Below are 20,212 nucleotides of genomic sequence, written 5' to 3'. Positions count from 1 at the left end.
TCATGCTGGTACACATGGGGTGGTCTGCTCCTGCCACCCCTCCCCTGCAAGGCTGGCACATTTTCTTTGTGTATCGAGTGCTCAGCTGGCTAGTAGTTATCCTGTTTTGTTGCAGTTACTCACTCAAAGTGTTTCCAAGTGATATCCCAGTATGCATCTTTCTGGGATGTGACCTTCCCTGTTCGTATTTTCCTCTGAATTTTGTTTTTGCTCTTCCTTTGTGAAATTTATAAGCAGTCTCTGAGGTAGCTGTTCCCGTAGCCCTTGTGCAAACAGCCTGGAGGCAGGCAGTCATCTCCCATTAAGGAAAGGGACTTTTCTTTCTCTCTCTATGGTTTGGATTCTTTATCTGAAATAACAAAAACTTTGGATAAAATTCTGGCACCATTGATTTCGAGGGGCCTTTATCTCTGTCACAGGTGTCTCTAATTTTTCTACCACCTGCATCATAACATCTCTTCAGCAGCCTTGCATTTTGTCATGAGAGCTTGATGCAACAGTTGATCCCAAATGATACCAGCTATCCCATCCCATTGTCCCATAGTCTCCGTATGATTTTTAGAGCGAGGTTCCATCCCTTTTGGGTAGGTGTGTGCCGCTGCGTGCAGGCAGACCCAAGCTCTGCTTCCTATGGCACCACCTGTATAGATGCGAGGCATTTCCAGGCGTTACGTAGACCTGTGTCTGAGCAGGGTATTGCAGCTCGCTGCCAGGCTCCAGCTCGCTGTGCAGCAGGCCATACAGCTCCTGTTGCTATAAGTTGACCAGAGGTAATATACACCCAGCCAGCCTCAGGAGCTGGACACAGCTTTGACATATTTATATGTAGATTTCATATGTGCTTGGAGAGTTTCAGTGTTATTAAAGGAGGAGACGGTACCTCTTCCGCATGCTTCTGCCACACCGTTGGTAATTCCAGGTGCCACCCCACATCCCTACTCAAGAAATCCATCCTTCTGAAATGGAGTACTTGTGTGAAACGGCATCAGCGCTTTATAAGCCAAATATATTAGAATTGTTTCTGCTTTCAGTCTTTTTCATTTTTTGATTTCCACCAAAATAAGGATTTGATAGATGAAGTCTCCGTGTTACAACTGGATTCTGAATATTACCCTTAATTGCATTCACATGTAGCAGTTCTTTTTCCGTGTAGTCCTGTATTCCCTGTACAATACCCATGACAGGCTTATAGTAATATCTTATGTCTTCCAAGCTCTCTTGTCCATTATGTTTCATTAATCTCTTCTTTTGCATTGATTGTGACATTTAATTTACAAAAAGGGAGTGTAGCACATCATTTTCCTCCCTCTTAATTCAGTTCTTCCAGGGGAAAAAAAAAAAAAAGATACTTCAGCTTTGGGATTTTTTTTTTTTTTTTTTAAGACTAACTTCTTGCTCACTGTTGGTGCTGAAAATCTGATCTCTTTCAATGTTTCTATGTGCTTATTGAGAGTTTTCTGTTTTGATCCTGGTGCTGCATTCTCCATTAAAAGGCTTTTTTTAATCGTGGTCTGCAAAACTGAAATGCCTACGGCAAGTAGAAACTTTCCTGGATAAGAAGCGTCATTTGCTACGAAATCCAGTCTTTTTCTGTAGGTTATTTGGCGTGTGAGACAGAAAATACTTCTTCCTGCCAACTGCCAGAGGGTGTGGGGTGGCAGCTTCAGATTTATTAGATGTCCTACTAGCTTCAGGCTGATAAGCAGATGCCTTGAGATGGGTCCAGGGACAACAGCGAGATAGGAATCCAAATATCCTCCCTCTTCCCAGCAGCGGTGGGGCAAAGGAATTGGCATCTTATCTAGGTATTGTCCTTGCTGCCCAGCGAGACACCCATCCAGTCTTTTGGGATTTGGGTAGCGTGTTTCCTTCACTCTCTGGCATATCTCCACCCTTTCTTTGAGATGGCATGTTGGTGAGGAAGCGGCTCATATCTGGAAGTAGTGATTGGGCAGGGGAGGGAGGGAACATTGAGAGGACAGGGGTAAGATAAGCATAGTGTGAAGGGGCTTCGGTGAGAAAAGTGCCACAAATAGGCAAAACTGGTAGGGGAGAAGAGAATAAACACAAAAATGGAATGGAAGAGAAATGTTAGAGGAACAAGAAGGGAAAAACAGAGGAAAAGGAGCATCCAAATGTGTTGTGAGACACACAAAGGAAAAAAGAAAGTTAAAAAAAAATTGGAATTACTAATGAAAGCTGGAAGACTGGACTGCAGTTTCAAAACTTACCACATTAGCCAGCTGGCACTGCGTAGCACTTTTATACGTAACTAAGTTTTTGGGGTATATTAGAGATTTTACTACTGAGGCAATGATTTGAAGGGAATATGCATGGTAGCTCAGTCTTACACTGTGCTTAGTCTCACTCATAAACCAGTGCTGAGTCCTTAATTTAATATTTTTAGCAAGCAGCATTTGTTGGCAGTTACCACTGTACTTTCTTGTTCTAACATCTGATTTCTTGTACACTTGAACCAGTATTTCAACTCCACGTTTCTTCTGCTCCCCACCTTTGCTTCCTTTGTTACTGGCCAGATGCTCCTGTCCCATCCCATAGCCTTAAAGTGAACTTTGTACCTGAAAGTAAATGAATTAAATATCCAAATATCCACAAGCTTGAAAGATTTCCCAGAGACAGTGCTCAAGGCTGGAGATGTCTTCTTCCCTAAAAAGCAAGTGCTGCTGCAATGCCTTCATATACAGATCTTTTTTCCACCACTGTTCTGGCATTTCTGCATGGTGCCAAAAGATTCTTTTTCTCTGTGTCAGTCTCTTCAGTCCAGGGTGTGTAGGCAGTGGTCAGTGCTGTTTAGTTGTTGACTTAATTATTTATCTTTCTTTTTTTTTTTTTTTTTAAATTTCTTCTCAACATCATAAAGATTTGCTGTCTTTCCAGGATTCACATTTACATATTTTTCAAAGAAGCAACTCTTGTCTTCTAAGTATGTGATCTGGTTCTAGACAAAGTGTTCTAAGTTTTTCACACTAGTAATTTTTTTTCATAAAAAATATGTTTTCTCTTTGTCACGTTGTTTCTTTTGTCATCTACAATTGCAAAATCTTTTTGTAACCTGCTCCCTAAGCACATTTTCTTTTTTAGTACACTCAAAGAACATGGGACTTTGAGGGGAAAAAAGTAGTAGTTTAAAACAAGGAATCTGTCAATTCTGAAAGTTATTTTAAAACTTTTGAAATTTATTGAAAATAATGTTTTTAATTGACATTTCTTTCTAGAGTCTCAATCTCCTGGTAATCCTATTCAGTCCAAGTCTGCTAACTTTAAATGAAATCCTAGGTCAGGCCATTACGTGACACTAGGGACTGGTATCTTCAACATTCCCATCTCTTTTGTAACCTAAAATGGTGGTGTCAAAGGCAGTGCCTCTGATTTCATCTCGCTGTATTAAATTAAATAAAATCAAAGAATTTAGAACACGCATTCCCTTAGTAACCAGTAGTCCTAAACCCCATCACCTTGTTCAGAGTGTTTTGACACATCCAGCATCCTGCTGGCTGCCTGGTGGTTGCGAGCTGCCCTTGCTGGCTGACTTCCGAGGGTGCTTTGGAAATCATTGAGGCTCGAGGTGGGTTTGACTTCCCTCTGCCACTGCAGTGTCCCTCATCCTTTCTCTTCCACTGTTGGTGGTGAACCTGCTGTGCCCTTCCACTTTGTTCACCCACCTCCCCACTACCAAAAAGAATTAGTGTTACAGAACTGGGTCCATTCATTTAAATGGGAACAGAAAGAGTGTTGCACAAGTCCTGAGTGTTTCTGCCTGCCTGAAGAACCACCTGGCCCAGATAAGATCACAGATACTGATTTGCCTGGAGATGCTCTCCAGCCACCTCAGCTCAAGATGGGCCATTTTGGACAAGAGCTGCATCTTCCCAGGACCACTGAGAATTAATGGAGAGGGGCCCAGGGAAATCATGGTGGTCAGCTGAAACAGAGGAGTCCTACTGGTGTCCTACTGATGCAGACTGCCTCTGTAGCAGACACACAACCGATTTTGAATAAGACACTGAAATGGAAACTTCTTTGTTCCTTTGTCGTAGCGAGAGCCTTACTCTGAATCAGTAAAACTGCACGAAAGACTGATTAATTACAGAGGAATTGAGGGAGCAGCTGGTTAGAAAAGAGTAGCAGACACACAAAAAGTCAAAAGGCTCCTAAAATGGGAATTGCAGGGACTACGGAGATAAAGAGGTAAAGAAAAGAAACAACAATATGGCCTGCGTGTCAGCAGTGTGGGCCCAAAGTGCCCACAGGCCTGAGGGGGGCCTTTGGTCTACTTCAAAGAGAGGCAACAAGTGATCAGCACCAATCCCAAACCTCTGCTATTCAGGATTCTGGCATCTTGGTACAGTATTTGGGATCCTTTTTGTGTGTATGTTGTTGGAAAGTACCAATGTTCTGTAACTACAATTAGTATTTTTTCCCTGTCGTGCAGTGTTTTGAAGTTTGTTTAGTTGCTACATGGGTATTATTTCTTCTGGCATATTCCAGCCTCCTCTTTTTCATCAGTTTTACACGCATGCATACGTACATAAGAAAAAAATGTTCGTATAAGTCTGAACAAGTGTAGATAGCACTTGATATGAGACTTAAAAGTGAGTAAATACAATGCAGCTACATGCTTTGAAAGTACTAATCTAGCTTTTATGGACCTTGTTTAATTTCATTGTATATTTGTATTGAAAATGTGAGTCAGAATTACTTCTGGGATCTGCTTCGCAATTCAACACTTGCTATTTGATCTTCCTCAGGTTACTTACTCTTTCTGTGCCATAATTTACCTACATCATCATCATAATTGTAATTATAATAATCACCCAGTTCATAAAACGTTACGGGGCTAATTTACAAGTGATATTCATGAGCCGCTCTGAGAAACCCAACAGAGAGATGCCATAAAAAATATAAAGCATAATTACAATTATTATTTTATTTAAGATGTATGTAGCTTACAAACAGGCCTGATTCAGAGCACTACAGCAAGGCAGCAATCTGTGAGCGTGCTCTTGCTACACCGGAGGGCTGCGCTTGCTATGTGTGCTGTCCCAGGTGGGGGTGTTTCTGCTCAGGTCAGAGGTGCTGGGACACACTAACACGTAAGCAAGGTGCAGTGTTCCTATCTGCCATATATTTTACAACGTAAGGAGCAGCAAGTCTCGCCCCACTGGGAACTCATACTGGGAGATGCTTTCTTTCTCCAGAGCCTGAAGCTCCCAGTTCCTTCTGTGGGCTGACTCATTCAGAGCTGCCGTCAGCCAGCTCCAGCACCCATATCCCACTTTGTGTCACCGAGAACTGGGAGCCTAGGGGAAATAATTACGACTCAAGCTACAAGGAAAAGCACATGTGCTTTTTAGAGTTAGCCAGGCGCTCAGCACAGCGAGTGGCCACTGCTGAGGCCAGCCTCTGCCTTTATTGTAGCAGGAGTTTCCAGCAGAGCTCCCTGGGTGTATATCGGATTGCATCAGTTTAAAGATAAACCCATGAGTGGACAGGGTGAAATCTCCTGCCGGACTTAATGATTTGCATTTTTATCGTAACTCAGCTTGTTCTCTAAAATATTTTTTTTAATTTTTATTTTTTTAGCAATGTGGTGCATGTACATAAGAAAACACTAACCTTAATGCTGTATGTTCCTACAGATGAGGATGAGGATGATGATAATATTGAGATAGATACTAACGAGGAGGTTCCTGAATGCTCTGTTACTGGAGGTGGAGATGAGCTTACTAACCTAGAAAATGACCTTGATTCAACGGGTAATTTAAATAATGGCTATTTTGTGTATTTTGCATGACTAACACTCCATCATCAAGTACTGATGTGCTGCTTCTCTCTGTCATAACTTTATTCCTTTGTGCCTTTTCAGGTCTTTTAAACCCTGATGTTTATTCTCTTTGAATATTTTGCATTTACGTTTGGCTAAAATTTAAAATCAGCAACAAACTTACTATTTCCAGTCCTAGCAGATTTAAAGGTCTCTTCCTTTTTGATGGGGAAAGGGCCCCAGGCTAGATCTGTAAAGCTGAGCCACCTGAAATCACCCTGCCTGGCCTGTCCCAGCAGTGTAGGCAGGCCAGAGGAGCAAGAGGTCACATCAGAGAGTACAGCTGCTGCTCTCCGCTGACATCCCAGCCCACGTATTCTGTGAGCAGGAGCAAATTTGTCTCTGTATAGATTTTGGTATCTCTCCAGCTCCTTCCTGAGGACCAGGGCTTGTATTTATATGTACCTTGTTGCCTCAGTGGGGACATGGAGTTATAAATTTGAACAGAATTACTTCTATTTACTTTAAAAAGTTCAAGTAATGGTATTTTAATAACACATTTTAAAAGCACTCACACTCTAGTGGAAATGCTCGTGTTATCACATTGCATGCTGGTCAAACAAGAATAAGTCATTGTAGTGGCATTTCCACCTTCAAAAATTGTAATCCAGCAAAACTGGAGTTCAGGTTCCTCTGCAGATGATAAATGTGTCAGAATCCCCCAAGGGAGATGCTTATTTACAAAGGAGCTAGATCTTCAAAGAGGCGCGGTGCTCCTCTGCTCACAGCGAGTTGCGGAGGGAGCTTGTGCTCTGTGTGCCTGCCTGCTGCCAGTGGCACCGGGGCATGCTGAGGGCCTCTGTGCAGCACGGTCTGCTTCTGCTCACCGCAAGGTAAATCGAGCTACGGCAGCCCAGAGAAGTGTGGCAAGTGCTGGGCAGCATCAGAAAGCAGGGAGTACAAGAGGGAGCTTCTTCCAGCATCTGCTGGCTTGATTCAGCCTGTGCCAACTGGTCCTAAGTGTGTAACCCATGATATATTCAATCAAAACACTTCAGTAAGTGTTTGCTCTCATAAATTAAACCAGCAATGATGTGTATACATCATATTCTTTGCCTTCAGTTGCATTCAGAAGCTAGGCTTTTCTTGAGTGTGGAAGATGTGTCATGTCCTTTGATTTTTTTTTGAGCATTTCCAAACACATAAGAGAATATGTTTAGTGTTTCCAGCATTTGACTTAAGCTGATTTAGAGTAGAATCCTGTCAAATGATTTTTCAATAAATATTGGTTCATTTTAGGAGAAATACAAAATCAGTAAATGAATATTCCTGTCACTTAGCCCCAGTGACTTGCCAACACTTTATTTCCGTGGGCCTTTTTTTCTTGAGAGATGCCTTGCTCAGGGATGCAAAACACTACCAAACACTTCATCACTACCATGGGAAGATGTTCTGGAAAATAAGCTGGGACATGATTTTGCAGGTCGATGTGCTTGTTAGCCAGAAGGACAAACAGCGTTGTTCAAATAAGTAAGGAAGAGGGAGAGCTATGACACAGAAAGCAGCCTAATGCTGTGATAGAAATCAGTGTACACAGATTTTGGTGGAATTCTGCCAATTCATACCAGGTTCTAACGAAGGTTGAGTCCCCTGGGAGCATCTGAACGCAAAACTGTAAGGGACATGTCACATTTGGAATCATTATTGACTGCGTTAATTAATTTGTCCCCTGCTGAACCTTAGTCCCTCCAGTCTATCTCAAGAAAACTTTTTTTTTTTTTTTTAACTGCAGGTTGTTGGTTTGAAATATTGCATCTGTCTGTTTGTTAGCACAGCCACCATATGCGGCTCTGAATGTATCTGATAAAATGTGAACCTCTTATATCATAGTTATTACACGATGTTTATGTATAAACCCGCAAGGCTGAGCGTGTCCTTACATGTGAGCCTCTATTAAGGACACCCTGACTGGGTGTGCCAGAGGAAAGGGAAACTGTCCTCCGTCATAGCCCAGCCCATTGCTGCTGGAGGCAGGCATCGTTTGATTGCTAGCATGCCAAAAATATTTGGGCTAAGACGAATCAGAGGGCTCCAAACCTTGGAAGGAGCCCTGTGGCAAAGCAGCCATGGCTCTACTTCCCACACCAGCCAGAAGTCACCAGCACGTGGGGCAAAACTGGGGCTCTGCCTGTAGCAAAGCAGAGCAAGAGCTGCTTTTATCGTGCTCGACCCCAGGCCCAGGTGCATGCTGAGTATCCTCAGGTGATGCTGCATCTGCTCCATCTCAGGGGCAGTTTCTGCCCCTCTCAGCTCTCTGCCTCCATGCCCAGGGCTGGCTCGCAGATCTGTGCCGTGGTGTGTTATTAACATCTCTCTCGTCATTACGTGTGTGTGTGTGTGCTTGGGTGTGTTACACGCTGCCGTCAGCGTTCACATATACACTGAGCACTGTCAGGAGGTAAAATTCTCCATTCTATTATTTATTTGGGCTCCGGTCCAAGTTCCTGAAACTGATGGAAAGCAAATTGTGGGCTCCAGCACGCTTTGGATCTGTCCCTTCGATGCAGTCGTGACGTGTTTTACAGCTCTCCTGGCTTCGACGTCCTCTATAAATCACAGTTAAAATATTACTAGAAAGCTGACTCTTTTGATACTGTAATTTTAACACAGAGGAGCTGTGCCAAGGAGCCTTAGGATGAATTAGTAGTTCATAAACTCGAGGGGTTATCAGTACTTACAATATGTGATAAATTGTTATGTGTCATCAGAAAATAAATGGCTCTTTAAGTGTGTTTTTGTACCAAAGTATAGGTATGAACAGGTTGGGAGTAACTTCACATAAACATTGTCTGGTTTCTATGTGTTTCATCTCCTCTCTTTATGCTGCACATACTTGTTTAGCTGAGTGCTGTGTGTTTGTTTAACGTGTTTTTAAAGAAAATTCAGGAAATATCTGGGTATGTAACGTGTTCCACTAATCTATGCCAATCTGAATCACAAAAAAAAAAAATGATTTCCCTTCTAGTTTTTAGTTCAAAATGGTAGTAAAGTGAATGAAATCTACCTTTTAGATTGATACATTGTTGTGCCGACTCTGCATTTAAATGCATCTCACTCTGTTGTATGTGGTATTTGCATATTTAGCAGAACAAAACAGTAAGTTGGTGGATTTGAAGCTGAAGAAGCTCCTAGAAGCTCAGCCACAGGTGGCAAATTCACTCTCCAGTGCTGCTCAGAAAGCTGTAACTGATAGCTCAGAGCAAGACATTAAGGTAAGTTTTGATTAACACTTTTGTCTCAGTACCTGTGTGTTCTGATTTCTGTTTTGTACTTCGTGATGAGGAAAATGATTTCTTACCAAATCCTTCACAGTAAGAAACGCAGAAAATCTTCACGGCGGTGCGCTCGCATAGTTTGCCATGCGCTGGGGTTTTCTTTTCTGTTGATTAATCAACGCATTTTCCTCTTTCTTTGGGTCTCGATACTTGTAATTGGCATAGCAATAAGAGCCATAAGAAGCGTCTCCAAACGTGTACTGCTCAGGTTGTCACTTAAATCAGAAGTGCAGCACGGGCTGTATCCTGCGCCCACTGCAGCCAGCAGCGAGGCTCTCCCGGACTTTAACGGGAGCAGACTTGGTCTCAGTGATTTTCTTCTCTTCCCAGCCTGACCCCCTCTTTTCTTCTCCTTTAAAACTAAGCCGCGTTACATTTTAAAGGCATACATACTTGGATACTTGACAACGAGTGCTTCTGAGGGGAAAAAAAGAAACCAGTGTGCGGTTGTTCTGCCTGTTCTTAATGTTCGCCACTTCAGCGTAAAGCACACACCAATCAATTTTCCATTTCGTTTTCTTAATTAGCCCCCTTGTGTTCTTACTATTATTATCCAAAAAAAAAAAAAAAAAAAAAAAAAAGGGGGCCGCGTATGTCATTAATATCCCTATGGCTCTGGGGCACTTCCAGTTGGGTATAACTTTTCACCCACCTGCAGTCTGTGGGGAAAGCACTGCTGACTGAAAGGATTTCCTTCCCCAGATACAGAGATGCTTTGAAGTCCCAAAACAATGACTTTCATTGCTTTTCCCTTACACTGTCGGTTCCTATAAATTGGTGATGAAAGTGTGTGGCAGCAGCAGAGGACTTTCGGTCTCTATCTTTGAACAAAAGGAAGCCTGGATCAAGTCTGATTTTTGCGTTCAATTTAGCTTTCTGCAGTGGATTTAATGCAAAATGAAGCTGGCCCAAGAATAATACAATGGATTGAAAAGGCTAACTGAATTAGTGGGCTTAGAGGAATACATTTGTAAAGTGGCAGAAGTCCCTAGTCATAAAAAGGTTTCTTAAAATGGGATTTACTGGCTAATCACACTGATATTTTAGCATGTTGCCAGGCCTAAAAAATTAGTCATGTTTGTTTATTTTGGTAAAGACTCTAGTTTAGACTGTCAGCTGGTAGTGTGCTGTTAACAGCAAAGCGCCTTCCATTTAACCAGCACCATAACCACCCGCTCCGTGCAGCTGAAAAACCCCTGTGTGAGAGGAGCGATACTTTTCTAAAGCTTTAATTCCACAAACGATGCCGGGGCCACCTCCACCAGGGTAATGTGCCACCAGCAACCTGGGGGAAATGGTGTTTCTCCCCGTAAAAAGCTCCTGCGAAGGGCTTGGGTTTTTTTAAGGTGCCCCCACAAAAGGTGCGACTTAACAGTTTATCTCCGCGGCCGGCGTTTTAACCAAGAGTTTTGAAAGCGGCTTTCTGAGGAATATATGGTGTCCATCTGTTCTCGGGGAGCTCCCGGCATTGAGTCGGATTTGTTTTTTAATAAAATGCAGTTTACACGTTTATAAATGAGGCATTCTGTGTTTGTGGAAAAGGATAAACTGTTACCTTCCCTGGAGGATTGTGTATCCCCGGCCTCCTTGAGGCTAGAGAATAGGCCATTGGAGAACTCCCTCATTACTGATTGTCTCAATGCAGAGGAAGGGCAAAGTCTTGGTAGCTTTTGATAACCAGTTTCAGCATTCAGCAGGCTTAGCTATTAGTCATGCATCTTAGCCTTTCCCTATTTACTTTCAAAACACTTAATAAAAATAATAAAAGATTAGGTATAAAATGAAATATTTGTTTGGTACACAGCACCTCGGTATCTGCAGCTTCCACACACCGCAGTGGTTCAGTCTTCTGGGATATTTCGCGTCGATAGAACCATTTGAATTTGTTACCAGTATTAACATAGGAAGCCCTGGAAAAAGATAATTGTAGTTTCCTTCGCTGTAAAAGGCTTACTTACAAATCTGGCTTTGGAAAGTTATAGCTGATGAAACGCAGTTCAGCGGGGTAGTATTATAATCCTACCTTTTAGCCTTCATCCAGCATTAGTGGTTTATCTCAATGGGCATAAAATAAGAAACTAGTTCTCCTTGTCGTACAAGGCTGGGGGACTGCACAAAACGAGCCCATTCTCTCCCGGGCAGCAGCGAGGCGGCAGAGAGGGAGGCGAAAGGCACCGCACGGCGGCACGGTGGCGGTCGGGGCATGCACGCCGCTGCTTGGCAGCAGCAAGCACAACGCTCCACAAATCAAAGTTGCAAAGGAGAGAGATTTTCGTTGAAAATCTGCCTCGCTGACAAACGCCAGGCACCGCCGGTAAACGCGTGGGCCTGCGTGAGGGTGCCCAGATAGCAAAAAGCCAATCGTTGCCACCACGCATTAAACAAAAAAAAAAAGGAGAAGTTAATCACTCTTCTCCTTTTTTTTTTTTTTTCTTCCCCTGCAGCCGATACTTTCATCCTCTATAAATTGCAGTCCGAGTTGGGAAATCCTCTTTGCAAAAACCTGCATTGTGTTCCCCCACCGAAACATACCTTTCGAATTTGTGTCTTCACGTTTCTAAACAAAAGAAACTGTTGTGTGCCTTGTTTTTCTAGCAGAATGGAACAGAGGAGCATCGTGCTGAGCGATTACAAAAAGCAACAGAACGTTTTAGAAATCCTGTTGTGTTCAGCAAGGACTCCACCGTCAGAAAAACTCAGCTCCAGTCTTTCAGTCAATACGTGGAGAGCAGACCAGGTAGGAGAAAAATATAAAACATGTTTTCCCATCTTATGATTTAATAATATTTAACAATAAATATATTAAAACCCGATAATGTAAGTCCCCATTTCAATACATAAATATCAAGCTTTATAATAATTTTACATGTCTTTCCCCTTTTTTCAAGAGATGAAAAGGCAGAGATCAATACAGGAAGATACAAAGAGAGGAAATGAGGAGAAGGCTGCGATAACTGAGACTCAGAGGAAGCCATCAGAAGATGAAGTGCTTAATGTATATTAATTTTTTGTCTGGTTTCATGATTGCTGATAATTCCAAACTGTATGTGGAAATAGTGCCTTTATTTGTTAAAATGAGATGTTAGGTTTTTTTAGATGTCAATCTCCAGTGCATTCAAAGCAGAGTGAGAGGGGTGCACTGTTGAATTAGTCTGCAGTGTGGTGATAATTGTCAGATAAAAAAAATGAATTTTTCAGAGTTCCACAGCCCCAGCTTCCTTGAGACATTTCCATCAGGGCACTTCCCATAAAGAGATTCCAGTATTGATCTACCGGGAGGATTTTAATTATTACAATAGCAGATACCGCAGAGCTGCAGTTAGAGGGAAGAGTCACATGAGACCTGCTAGAATTTCTCAGCCAACCCATTTTGTTGGCTTGGGTTAATGGGTGTTCAACCTTTCCATTATCCAGATCAGCCGTGAATTACTAGCTGAATGATGTTTGCATTAATATAATATATATGGTAATTTCTTCACTTAATTAACGGGGAGGTTCAGCTCAGTAGGGGTATGGGCTGATCATGTGTAAAATTGATTTGTGAGGGAAATATTTGATAGACCGCAGGGAGAAAGCTGGTTTTGATGGACAGCTGTGGGACAGAAGCAGGAAGAACAAGTTCTACCCTGATTTTTTTTTTTTTATTTTTTTTTGTCTGAAAACACAACACAGCCTTTGATGGTGGTCGTTTGGTGCTCTCCACAATTTATCTAAATACGTTCGTAGTTTTTGCTGAAGCAGGCTGGAGCTGAGTAGAGGTTTCTTACCACTGCTGCATCTACCCTAAAACATCCAACTTTTTACAAACCCAACAGTTATTTTTAGCACAGTTGTACTTTTGCAGAGCTGAAAAGCTCTGGCACAGTAAGTTCACATTATATATGCAGATGATACACATGAACTCTAGGGATATTTCAGCCTGACACAGCATTTCTTTTCATCTTCTAATAACAATTGTTAACAATTATGCATGCTGACATTAGGGAAGTTTTCATACTATTTTCAATTAATTACAGTTGATGAAAGGCAATATATTGCACATCACCTCAACTCTGTGCACTGATTTTTTTTTTTCCTTCAGGGACTACTCTCAGGTAGTTCTGCTGTCGATTTTCTGGCTGTATGTCAGGTAGAAAAAGGTTTCCATTAGAGCTGATACTGTTGGCTGTTATGTAGGAAGAAAAGGATTATTGGGGACATAACACCTATTAAATTCACATCTCCTTAATTTTAAACTTCTGGGCTCGTTACTGGTCTGGGAGTTCAGCCATTCCCTTAACCCTCACTTTGATTATGTCTTTATTTGAAATAATATGCTGGCAGGATTATTATTGTTATTATACCTGTCACCGGAATACGAAGCTGAATTGACCATTTCAGACAGGAGAACAATTGAAAATGTTCAGTGAAAGTATCTGCAGCTCTTACACAGCAACAAGTTAGCCTCCAGTAGGGAGATAATTCTCAAAAAAAATATATTATTTTTTTTTCAGTTCTCAAGGAGCAGTGATCTTACTTGCATCCTTTATAGAGTACAAATGAAACATGAAGTCATGTTGCCATTTTTTCCCCATCTTAAACCATCTCCAAGGCTCCGTGGCACAGTTGTGGGAGGGCTGCTCAGGACTGCAAGGAGGTGGAAGGGGTTACTCAGAAGGAGTCATATTTTGTTCCCAGCTTCTTCTGAACAAACCTGCTTCAGGAATGGCTGTTTGCTATTGAATGTATCCTGTGATAACCCAGTACAGGTGGGTAGAAGTTGTTGAGCCACATGAGAAGAAGTTTGAGGTACTGGAGGACTGTTCTCCTGCTCCCGATGGGAGAGCCAAACAGTTTGTTGTGTGCTTGTTGGAAGTATTTGGAGAGGTTTGTGGTCATCTGCAGGGCAGCGCCAAGACCTCAAGGGGCACAAGGGGCAAGCTTGACTCGTTAGCATTTCCGTGACTTTCTCAGGAAGAGAGAGCTCAGTTTGATTTCTCTAACACGGGTGCCAGGGTCTTGGTGTGGAGCAGCAGGGCAGAGCAGGTCAGTCCCCGTGCACCTGAGAGCCTGCACCAGGCGGCTTGTCACTGCTGCCCGGGATAAGAATCACAGTTAAGGTAATTAGCAGTATTTTTCCAGATCACTGTGTAGCAGGGCAATTGCCTGCAGTAGGGGAAACCCAGAGAGGCATTACAGCCTCGTCTGTTGAAAGACATCATTACAGTTGACCCAGAGGAGCTAAACAAGCTAGGGAGCTTGGTTTGGGTTTGGTTTTAATCTCCAAAGCCCACGTTTAAATTGTCATTAGAGACTCTTGCGGTAGTTCTTCTAGCCCCTAAAGTTAGGGTTTTAAAACTGAATAAGAAATGAAATGGCACATTAAATAGCGCTTTATTTGGATTACGTTTCCTTTCATTATGCTTTTCTACAGCTGCTTTTATGTACTTTGAAATTCATATAATTTGTTTCTACAAGTCAGCCAGGTAGTTAAAAACTGCAAAATCAAATGTTCCTTACAGGAAAAAGTGGGATGTTTTAATAAACAAATGAGGACATTTGGCAAAATTGTAAAGTTTATGAAATGTAAGTGTTAGCTTTTTGGTAGCAAGCATGATATTTGGTTGTTTAGGTAAGTGCCTTACTAAGTGTTTGTGGAAAGGAAAAATGCAACTTACAAGTGATGTTTTTTCTTCTTGTTTGTTCTCTTTAACAGAAAGGGTTCAAAGACACCAGTCAGTATGTTGTAGGAGAATTGGCAGCACTAGAGAATGAGCAAAAGCAAATTGACACCCGTGCCGCGCTGGTGGAGAAGCGCCTTCGCTATCTCATGGACACAGGTACGGTGCCCAATTACACTGTAAACAGTTTTGGCAAATTGAGCGTTCACAAACTCTTATAGAGTTTTGGAAGTGTGAATCTTTGAAGCCTGAATGTTCAGCAAAACTGCCTTGAAAATAAAAAGGCTGCGATTTGCAGCCACCTCTCTGGGCCCTGGTGATAAGAGTGCCTTCATGGGAAGTGATAACTTGCCCTGATACCGTGTGAGCCAGCACTATTGAACAGTGTGCTCATCCATGCAGAGTTGGAATACACATCTGTGCCTCATTGATATGCCACTGCTTAAAAAAAAAAAAAAAAAGAAAAAAGAAAAAAAAAAAAAGTAAGATCTTCACTGTTCTACTTATTCAGTGGGAAAAAAAAGATTTGGCCAGCTAAAGCCATGTACTGCATGAAACAGAGCACAGTACGTGGGGGAAGGCTCCATTGACTAGATCACTGAAATTTGAGAATACTATCTGGTTACTGATGCTCCACAATTATTTTATTTATTTATTTATTTTGGGGAGAGCACGTCTTAAAAAGTCTGTACTGCTTGGTTTTATGGGTGCAGCTGAAAAGATTAAAATATAGGGGTGATTTTTTTTTGTTAAAATGTGATGGTTTTGATGCAAGTTACACGGATATTATTAAGTGCTGATGGTCATCAGGAATGGAGGGGTTTGGCAGCATCAGTTTGAAACAAATGATGCTTTGGTGTTTCAAAAATAAATAATATCATAGGTCCAAAAAGTGTTCTTCCTGTCCCTTGGGGAAAAAGTTAGTTGGTGCAAATTACTTTGTGGTTAAATTGTCTTAAAAAGTTACGTGTGCCTGATGGTATAAACTTGAAGCCTACCTCTAACTGATATAACAGATTTCAAAGCAGATTTGAATCCGGTGATGAGTTTTGAAATACAGATGAAGAGACCTTGTTTAAAGTTCAGTGTTTTGAAATGAGCTTGTGACACACATCCAAATATTACAGTGGTTTTTAACTCTGTCATATGCTCAGGTGGTTTGACTTTTTAAAATCATTTTGAAAATAAAAATGTCCAAATTTCCTTCTTGGATGGATGCATGCTTAGAAAAACTTTTACCTATTAGAGTTTTGGAAGTACTTTTTCAAATGCATCGCATGACTTTTAGCTACTCAGCTGATGAAAATACATATATGTCATCCTGAACTTTCGTGCGTACTTTGTTGTGTTTGTGAAACGTGTGTTCTGCACAAAGGAACTCCTGTGGCATTTCAGAAGTCATATGTGAATCCCGAACACTACCTCTAGGTATATATGGAGTTGTCAGCACTGTATACTTGGGGGGTTTTAAAAATCCGATATCATGGTATTGATTATGTTGTCTATTCCATTTTAAAAGGAATTTCTTATATTTGTTATGCTTCTGGGTTTCCTGTGTTTTGAAGTATGACACAAATGGCTTTATTCTTCATGTCAGACATGCAGCAAGATGGCCGTGCTTCTTTTACATCTTCTGCAGAAAATGGGGTGTCTAGCACACAGCTAGAGTGGCTTGTACAGCATGGCCGTAAGGGTTGTAACAGGAATACTAATGGATACCCATCGCTGCTTTTACTGGGGATGAGGGAACAAGTGGTGCAGCCCTCATAGGGAAGTTAGTTTTATGTTCTTGATCATTTCCTGAGGATTTAACTTAAAATAAATGATATGACAAGCCCTTGATAAAAATCCCATTTACGTTCTCAGCTCAAAGACACAGTTTAGGAAAAAACTTATGAAACGTGGAGTTTCTTACTTATAGTTAACTTTATTGCCTCGAAGGCAAGGATTCTCCAACTTTTCCAACTAGGGATCACACGTTAACAGAGAGACTATCCTGAGTACCACCTCCCCTGCCAATCAATATCCCATTTGTCATCAGACACTATCCCTGTGACAGCAACTGCAATTGCTTACATGGAAAAGTAGTATTAGGAGGTAGGTTGGTTTTTTCTTTAACAGTCTAATGTGATACGGCCTTGGCAATAGAAAAAAAAAAAAAAAAACAGCATCTTTTTGCTGTGCCTTTCAAATGCTGTTGTGTCATCTCTGCTCCTTTGCCCCATGTGCAGTCCCCTTCCTCTGGCTCCTTGTCTGGCTCGTTTCCCTGCAGGTTCCTCTCCCACCTGCTCCTTCTCCTTCCTGCTCTGGTACCTACTGGAGTTGCTTCAGAGGATTGTCTGTGTCTCATCTCATCAGTGGGTCTGTTTGTCAGGATGGCACTTGGTCTTCCTCCCTACCTCTCTTTAGGAAGTAAATCCTAACACAGACTAATGACAGCTTGTGCTTCTGCCTCAGTCCCAGCTTCTTCCATAAAGGTCTGAGCTTCTTCCCCCAAGTGTCTTGTCTGTCAGACAGAGGAACCTGGAAACAAAAAGGGTGAGTCAACACCGTGCGACCTGCCAGCTCACCACAGACCACTAAATGGTTTGTAAAGCGAAGTTTGCAGAAGAAATAACTGCAGGCTGATAGCTAGAAAAGCCCTGAAGGGCTGGAGATGATGATCTTGGGGTTTTGCAAATGCTCCCCTAGGTGTTGGTGCATACCAGAAAGATGAGAAACAAGAAATGCTGGCAGCTCTCAGAGCTGTAATGAAAAGTCTTGATATTTGTTTTTTATTTTTTTATTTTTTTTCCTGAAAATGCAAGCTTTAGGAACCAGGAGGTCATATGGCCCTCTGTAGCTTAAAGGTCCTGGAAACAGACCGTAAAGGAGAAGAACCACAAATGAATTGGATGTGTATTTAAAATACTCCTGTAGGCAAATCTCTTCCTTGATGTCGTACTGCTTGGGGGTGTAACACTGGAAAGCCTCGGGCATGTAGGAGTCTCTGCTGGCCTTATTCAACAGGTGAAGCAGGATGCTACGTTTGTACCACTGTATGGAGAAGGCCTTGTGCTGAATTGCCCCCAAAATGTTTGCAGGATCTTGTTTCCCCATTGGTGTATGAGTGCGTTTTGTACTGCGATTTCCAGCTTTGTCTCTGCGTGCACCAAAAGCACACAGTCCAAAGCAGCACAGGACTGGGAGACTCACCTCACGGATTAATCATTGCCTTGAAATTAAATTGAAGGAGGAGGTGAGCGTGGTTTGTTTGTCCCCGTTGTGTCTGCTGGGGCCTGGACCATCCTTTCCTTCTCCACTGTGCTTGGCCGTGTTCTTGATGAGACTTGTACTGGGAAGAAAGCTCTCTCCCTTCCTTCTCATCCTCCTCCAGCCCAAAACTGGGGGTGGTTCTTTTCCAGTGGGGAGACTCTTTGCCACCTGGCAGCTCTTCATTCTCCGAGTTGGATTCCTTTTTGTTGCTCGGCCAGGAGGGATTGTTCCAGGCTGCAGCTTGAATCTCTCTTCTGGCTACATCCGTTTGATGGAAGAGACTTTGTCTTCTGCTCCCATCCATCAAGGCATTAAAGCAGATGGGAATTTCCTTACTATGGACTAGGAGGAAGACCAGAAACATGCAGTAGCTACCCCTTGGACGATGCAGGCTTTGGGAAACGTGGAAGAATCCATAGTTTCTACCCAAAGGGAACCAGCTGTGAGTATAGACAATGGTTCTTGGTTAAATTCCAGCCCGTGGCAGTGGCTGACTCAGTTAGACATGCCACTTTCTAGTGAAAGTTTCGGGCACTTACAATTGCAAATAAAAGTTTGAAAATGCCCCCCTAGCTTTGCTGACACACCAGGGGCTGCAGATAGCTGCAAGGAGGGGATCCTGGAGGTTCTTCATGCCCCGCTGCCTCCTGACCAGGAGGAGAGGAGACTCTGGCACAGTCCAATCCGATCCAGTCCATAGGACGCACTCAGGGTTGCAGAGGTGTCCCTTCCACTGCTGTCTGCTGCTCAGGATTAGGAAAAGAGAAATATAACGGAAACAGGGTCTTAGAAAATGAGCCCAGGTCCTCATCGCGCGTGCATTGCCATTTTCTGGCCCTGCAGACAGCTTTTTGGCTGGGGAGCTAAGTTTCTGGCCCCCGGCCAGAGGGGAGCTGCTATTTTCAAAGTTCGTCAGCCAGGCAAAGAGTTTGGATCTAGCTGAAGCTTTGCATTTCCAGCGCCAGCTGCTCCTGATTTGACTAGAAACACTTTCCTAAGATGTGTGAAAAAATAAAAGTTATTAAAATTACCGGCTTGCTGATTTCCATTTGAATCTGAATAGTCACACTCTTATTAATATCCTGTAATTTATGTCGCTGGTGCCGTACCTCAGCCCTTGGTCTTTGCGCTTAAAATGAAAATGTAATCTCACCTTGTTCCAGTGAGATGGAGTCTGCTGGTACATCGCAAAACCGGGAGGGCAATCAGTGTTTCAGTGTCTTGAACTCGGTCGAATAAGCCCGTGGCACGTTTGCTCTCAGCGTCTGGAGGCAAGTCGGAGTTAGGTGCCTAGCAGGGGGGTTTGCAACGCACACCGTACGAAATTCAGCGGGTTCAGAGGAAACGCAGCACAGAGGTTAAAGGAAGAGGAGGAAGTTGTGTGGTTGAGTATAAAAATCGCAATTTAATAGCATTGATTTCCCTTCTTGCTCTATTATAATGGCTTGACACCAAATGATGACAGGGGTAGGATTATCTTGCTTTCTTCGGGATTGTGCTTCCCCATGTTGTGCCGAACCTGTTATGGACAAAATAGTTTTGTCTCTACTTCGGTGACAGCGTCTTTCTCCATTGTGAATTCTTCTGTCATTGTATTTCGAGGTGTCTGTCATCTTGATATCGAAGTGCCAATTAAAACGCAGAATTATCACATAATACAATTAAAATAAAAAACAAAGAAGCCCAGTTTACAAATCTCTAATCTGAAGTTAGCTCTTTTTCGGTCACTATTTCTTCACTAATTACAAAAACAACCGTTTTAAAAAAATTGCAGCTATCAGATATTTTGTTATCTGACCACAGGGTATGAAGTGTTTTTAATTGTTTTTCTGATTAGCTACAAGCTCCCAAATTCAAGTAGAAGCATATTTGTGTTTTCTGTATGAGATCCTCTACCTTAGCAGTGGCTGAGCACGTTTGTGGTACCGTATAAGGATTAATGAAATAAAAAAAAACACCCTCTGCTGCTGCTGATTGACCACTGATGGTAAATGTAATTGAATTAGCAGTGCACTAAAATAAATGTAGACAAAATAAATATAGACAAGAAAATCTGGTGAAAGCTTCTGTAATGTTTTAGATTAATAGGCATACAGAATTCTTCACATTTTTTATTACGTTGTCCCTAGATGAATTCAAAGTAATTGGGGTGGTTAATTTTATTTACACAGAGCCGT

At 42.2% G+C, this 20,212-nt stretch overlaps 1 protein-coding gene across 11 annotated transcripts in view; it reads left to right on the top strand.

Moving 5' to 3' along the window:
* EHBP1 (EH domain binding protein 1) overlaps nucleotides 1-20,212 on the top strand; it is a 208,708-nt gene that overhangs the window by 159,215 nt on the left and 29,281 nt on the right. For 3 of the 11 annotated variants that reach the window (XM_084512760.1, XM_084512765.1, XM_084512763.1), the window contains 5 exons: nucleotides 5,661-5,777; nucleotides 8,930-9,057; nucleotides 11,716-11,857; nucleotides 12,009-12,115; nucleotides 14,816-14,939. In XM_084512760.1, coding sequence (XP_084368886.1) covers nucleotides 5,661-5,777; nucleotides 8,930-9,057; nucleotides 11,716-11,857; nucleotides 12,009-12,115; nucleotides 14,816-14,939 — 618 coding nt within the window. The remainder of the gene's footprint in view (nucleotides 1-5,660; nucleotides 5,778-8,929; nucleotides 9,058-11,715; nucleotides 11,858-12,008; nucleotides 12,116-14,815; nucleotides 14,940-20,212) is intronic. The other 8 variants (XM_084512764.1, XM_084512761.1, XM_084512769.1 and 5 more) reach the window with 5 other exon arrangements.

This window comes from Aythya ferina (genome assembly GCF_964211825.1).
Source record: "Aythya ferina genome assembly, chromosome: 3".
In the NCBI taxonomy this organism is placed as follows: domain Eukaryota; kingdom Metazoa; phylum Chordata; class Aves; order Anseriformes; family Anatidae; genus Aythya; species Aythya ferina.
This window is presented reverse-complemented; position numbering and strand designations above follow the sequence as displayed.